Below are 6,000 nucleotides of genomic sequence, written 5' to 3' on the forward strand. Positions count from 1 at the left end.
GCAAGAGAGGAGATTGCTCAAAGACTGGAGAGTACCTTATGTTGTTCCCTTGTTAGAGAAGAGAAATAGGGATAATATCGCAAGTTATAATTCAGTGAACCTCACATCAGTGGTAAGGAGAATATTGGAGAGGGTTCTTTGAGTTGTAGGGTTTATTTGCATTTGGAAGAGAATCTACCAGTTCGGGGCAGTCCGCAAGGCTATAGCAAGACCAGATTATGTCTTACTAACTGGACTGAGTTATTTGAAGTGGAAACAAAGTGATTGATGACGCTAGGGCAGCGAATGTTGTCTACATGGGACTCTATTAAGATATTTATCAAGGTCCCTCATGGTAGATTGATCTAGATGATTAAGATGCATGCGATCCATGGTGAGTTGGTAGTTTTTATTCAGAACGGGCTTATGCATGGAAGACAGAGGGTAGAGGTGGATGCATGCTATTCTATTCAGAGGCCTGACACCAGTGGAGTTCTGCAGGGATTAGTGCTTTGGCCTCTGATGCTTCTGATGAATAGAAATGACTTGGGTGAAAATGTAGACGAGTTGGTTAATATGTTTTCTGACAAACCCTGGAATCGGTGGAGTTAAGGATAGTAAAGAAGGCAGTCAAATGGTACAGCCGAATATACATCAGTTACAGTTATGGGTACAGAAATGCTGGAGTTTAATTTGAGCAAATGGGTGGTGTTGGCCTTTGGGAAGTCAAATATAAGGGGAAGGTATACAGTTAATGCAGGATCCTTAGTGACATTGATGTACAGAGAGCTCTTGAGCTCCCAGTCCACAGCACCCTGAAAGTAGCAACATAAAAAGATAGAGTGATAACGGCCTATGGTGTGTTTGGCTTTATTGGCTGGGACATTGAGCATAAAAGTCAGGAACATTTTTGTAGCTTTACAAGAAGGATATAGGGGCTTTGGAGAGGTGCATAATGCATGCTGGCTAGATGAAAGGCAATCGCTATGAGGATGTTGGATAAAATTGAATTGTTTTCTGTTCAGTGTCAGAAGTTGAGGGGAGACCTGATAGAAGTTTATAAAATAGAAACATAGAAACATAGAAAAATTGGTGCAGGAGTAGGCCATTCGGCCCTTCGAGCCAGCACCGCCATTCAATATGATCATGGCTGATCATCTAAAACCAGTACCCCGTTCCTGCTATTTCCCCATATCCTTAGATTCCTTTAGCCCTAAGAGCTAAATCTAACTCGCTCTTGAAAACATCCAGTGAATTGGCCTCCACTGCCTTCTGTGACAGAGAATTTCACTACTCTATGGGTTGAAAGTTTTTCCTCATCTCAGTCCTAAATGGCCTACCCCTTATTCTTAATTACTGAGAAGCACAGCTGGGGTTGACATGCAGAAACTTTTCCCCAGGATGGAAATATCAAACAGTCGAGGGCACAGCTATAAAATAAGAGGGGGTGAATTTGAAGGAGATGTGCAGGGCAAGTTTTCTTTACATAAAGAGTGGTGGGTGCTGTCATGGGTGATGGTGAAAGTAGAAAAACGTGGCATACAGGTATCTGAAGCTTTTAGGTGGGTGTGCAGGTGATACATTTCCTGAATGTGCAGGATATGAATCATATGTGAGCAGAAGGAATTAGGTTAAGTAGGCGCCATGTTCAGTACAGACATCGTGGGCTGTTGGGCCTCTTCCTGTACTGTACTCTTCTATGTTCTATGTTCTGTGTAACACTATCTTAACAACTAATCATACATCTTTTTTTTAAATTCAGAAGAGCTCCAAATTTCCTGCTGTCTTTGTATTTCAAAGAGTTCTTTAACTCCATTCCTAAAAGACTGTCTTATTTTTGGGCCCTCTCGTTAAATTTCTCAAAAAGCACGAGTAGTGTTTCCTGACCTTCAGTTGCGTTATCCGTGAAATGTCAACGTTTCGGGGACTGCAATTTCAGTGTACCTGACTTCAACACAACATCGACGTTTCTGCTGACAATACAACACTTAAAGTCTTTTTGCGACGTTCGACTCACTTCATGGAAACAATGGCTCATTTATTACCTCAGCTAGAATGAGCTACTTTGAAGTCCTATTTCGAGCACTTGATGCGAACAAAGAGCCCCACCCTTGCACTCGAATCTTCACACAGTTTCTTTGGTACAACAGGGCTGATATTCAATTGTCACCCCCACTTTCCTATGTGATAAACATACACCATCTGAATGTTTTATTGAAGTGAACGGATGTGTTCTATAAAAGATGCCTCAGACTACTCAGTTGCTACTCCAACATGTAACAAAAGAATCATTTGTATAGTTGCCTAGTCAATGCTGTTTAATCATGAAATATTGTTGTGATATTTATTATGACTCCTTTCAGCGCAATTAACACTTCCTTTAAGACTAAATAATTTCTATTTTGTAATATTTTAACAGTAGTTTACATCTATACTAGACTAAGTGGGACCCGTTGGGTCCCAGTCACATGGGAGGCCTGATCCCAAACGCAACCCATTCCCCACTCAATATTCCACCACTCACCTGTTCCCCTAACGCAACGGCGGGAGCGTTCTGTGGCCAGGGCACGGGGACATTTTGTTTTGGAAATGGCTTTATCTGACGCAGCTCTGATCTAACTTATGAAAGGCCTTGCTTGTTAAAGATTGGATTCCACAATAGCATTCTATACATCCCTTCTCTATAGAGATGCTGCCTGTCCTGCTGAGTTACTCCAGCTTTTAGTGTCTATCTTCTATACATTGTCTGTGGGAAAACAACCTGCGTTGCTTTGATTTTCAGTAACATCCCTCCAGTACCAGTTGTCTCTTAGACTCAGGCCTGTTACGGCTTCAGTAAAAGAATAATTAATTTTCGGAATAAACATCACCAGTCATATACTGAAATGCTCAGCGATATGCAGATATACAGCACAATATTTGTTAGCATGTGGCTTGCACACCCATCCAATGACTAGTGACAAACTAATGTCCGCTGGTGATTACTCAAGAGAAATATAGCAACTATTGGTTTTAATTCAGCAGAAAAAAATCATTGTCTGCCGGTAAATCCCTTCAGCGTGGTTTTTAATATGCTTTGTTCCAGAGTATCACAATGCAAATTCAATTAAGATCACACACCTAGGTTGAATGCCAGACTTGTCATAATTTCTGACTTAGCTGTTCACAAAAAAATTATTTTCCTTTTGCACATCACAATTTCCTCTGGACTTGTATATGCCACTGAATTACGTGCTACGTCCTTTCCACCTTAAATCCAGACAAGGCTGTTAAGGTAGTTTAGTGTCGTTTTGGGACAGAGCATAAAACAGGCCCTCCAGCCCACCAGCTCCATGCCAACCATCGATCACACAAGTATTATGCTATCTTGATTCCTCATCCACACCCAGCACACCAAGGGCATTGACTTACAGAGAATGATAGCAATTTCAATGGGTTCAAGAACTGGCAGGTGTATCATTCAGAAGCCTTTTATTTTCTCACTTCTCAGCCGATCACACGAGCCAAATCGACGTGAGGAACCTAAGGTTGGTATTTGTAACTAATTCCAGCCAATTCCTAAAGAACACTTGATAATACCATCAGATTTCGGAAAGGAGGCAAAGTCACCCTTGTTCTAGAGGAGGCCATGTGGTGTAATCATTTGAACATGGAATGATAAAAAGTAAGCAATTTAATTTTAGAAGAGAAAGTACATAGACATAGAAGTGTAGAAAATAGGTGCAGGAGTAGGCCATTCGGCCCTTCGAGCCATTCAATATAATGGCTGATAATCCAAAATCCGTACCCCGTATCAGAAGCACAAGAAGCACAAGAAGCCCAAAACGCAATTGTATGCAGATGCCAAGAAGTGTGTTTTGCTCCGGCTGAACAATTTCTAATCTTGCAACGTGGGACTCGATAAGAAGTACTCCATTCCTGCTTTTTCCCCATATCCCTAGATTCCATTAGCCCAAAGAGCTAAATCTAATCCTCTCTTGAAAACATCTAGTGAATTGGCCGTCTGTGGCAGAGAATTCTACATACAGCCAAAAACACCTCGTACACAGGTACAACATCCTTTAGGGAACATCAAGAAAAATAACGTTACATTGAATAAAATTACAGGATAGAGATTGAAGCCTACCACCAACGATGAGCACTTTGTAAGAAAATGTCAAACACGCCATTCTCATTTTCCCCAGTGGTTTCTAGTGTAGACAGGCACGCAAGTCACAAAATAAGAACTGCGGTTTTCAAGAACAGTTAAGACACCTCAAACAAATAAAGTCATCTCACCCAATCCTGCTGACGTCACATCCTTACTTTTTAAAATAGCCAACCAGTGCATTGCTGTGAATGAGGGTAATGCAACCAACATGAACAGCGGGTGACATTAATTTGGAGCTATTGCATGTTAAAAAAACCACAACAGGATGTCAAGCGCTCTGTGGACTCGGGTTTTTAAACACGAAACCTACTCTGCACCCTGGTTTTCTGAGGTATTCAGTGCACATTTAAAAGATTACACACGCACAGGGCAAGAACTCCAGGTATCAGTTCTAGTGTTTAAGAAGGAGCTGCAGATGCTGGAAAATCGAAAGTACACAAAAATGCTGGAGAAACTCAGCATAGATGGGCTGGTCTTTTAGCCAGCCCATTTGGATGATGCTATGTTTCAGAATCTGCTGATAAGATCTTGCACTACCCAAGAACAATGACCAGATTACATAGCATCCTTAAGATATTAAAACACTTTTTTGTTAGCAAGTCAAAGGTAACTAATGCCACCACAGGGGAAATTAGTACAAATAGCCAAAAGGTTGGTCAATAAATTAGAATAGATCTTAAGAGATGAGAGGTTTGGGAGAAATTACCAGGGTTTAGGGCCAGATGAAGGGCCTGTCCCACTTTCACGACCTAATTCACAAACTTTTTTACTCGTGGACATTTTACAACAGGCTAGAAAAACGCCCTGACCCACTTGATGCCACGAGTACCTATGACTAGCATCACAGCCTACCTACGACCTCCTATGACCTCCTACCACCTTGTGACGACCATGCTGCGAGTAAGAGTCAGGGGCAAACTCAGCAGAGGTCGTGAATTAGGTCGTGAAAGTGGGACAGGCCCTTAATTGAAGGCCTGGCCACCAATCGTGGAGCCACTAACTTCAGAGGTAATCAAGGAGTCAGAATTGGAGAAGTGCAGATATTATTAGTTTAGTTTGGTTTATTTTAGAGATTCAGTGCAGAATCAGGCCCTTCGACCCACTGAATCCCCACCGACCAGTGACCCCCGTACATTAACACTACCCTACACACACAAGAAACAATTTTACATTTATAACCAAGCCAATTAACCTACAAACCTGTACGTCTTTGGAGTGTGGGAGGAAACCGAATATCTCGGAGAAAACGCACACAGGTTACGGGGAGAACGTACAAACTCCGTGCAAAGAAGCACCTGTAGTCAGGATCAAATCTGGGTCTCTGGCACTGTAAGGCAGTAGCTCTACCAGTACCCCACCGTGCCACTCAGATAGACGTTGAGCTGGATGGATTCAAAATTAGCGGGGCGAGGGAGAAGGGAAGGAGGAAGGGACCCCCCCCCCTTGGAAGAATTTGCAAATAATTTTGAACTGAAGCTTTCTTTAAACAACACAAGTCAGCAATCGCAGTGGTAGGATAGAAGGAATTTGGAAACCCATAGCCACAGGTTTATGGGATCTTGGTGGCCGGAAATGTATTTGCATCGCCAAGAAATAACAAAATGGAGCGGGCAACCTCTAGAGAACGAAGTGGATGGTATTAGATATGCAGTCTGTAGTTCATGTCATATCACTTAAGCTTATAGGACTTGATATTACAATCCCTACTATAATTGGCACCTTCTTAATATCTTGAGTGGGGGTAGGGGTGAAGACTTCACTGGGGTCATCAGGTGGGCACCCTCTTTCCTAGGTGTTTCGTTGATAGGCCCACGACACCTCCAGAGGGCTCAACAGCAACACCTGGCATCCCAGGTGCGCTCCCCTCCTTT

General features: G+C 42.4%; 1 protein-coding gene across 1 annotated transcript in view; it reads right to left on the bottom strand.

Annotated features, from left to right (window-relative positions):
- LOC129703568 (uncharacterized) overlaps positions 1–4,267 on the bottom strand; it is a 134,065-nt gene extending 129,798 nt beyond the window's left edge. Inside the window, exon 1 of the mRNA XM_055646160.1 lies at positions 4,106–4,267. Coding sequence (XP_055502135.1) covers positions 4,106–4,154 — 49 coding nt within the window. The 5' untranslated portion in view covers positions 4,155–4,267. The remainder of the gene's footprint in view (positions 1–4,105) is intronic.
- Between the last annotated feature and the right edge of the window lie 1,733 nt (positions 4,268–6,000).

The sequence above is a fragment of the Leucoraja erinacea genome, chromosome 1 (assembly GCF_028641065.1).
Source record: "Leucoraja erinacea ecotype New England chromosome 1, Leri_hhj_1, whole genome shotgun sequence".
Taxonomy (NCBI): Eukaryota; Metazoa; Chordata; class Chondrichthyes; order Rajiformes; family Rajidae; genus Leucoraja; species Leucoraja erinaceus.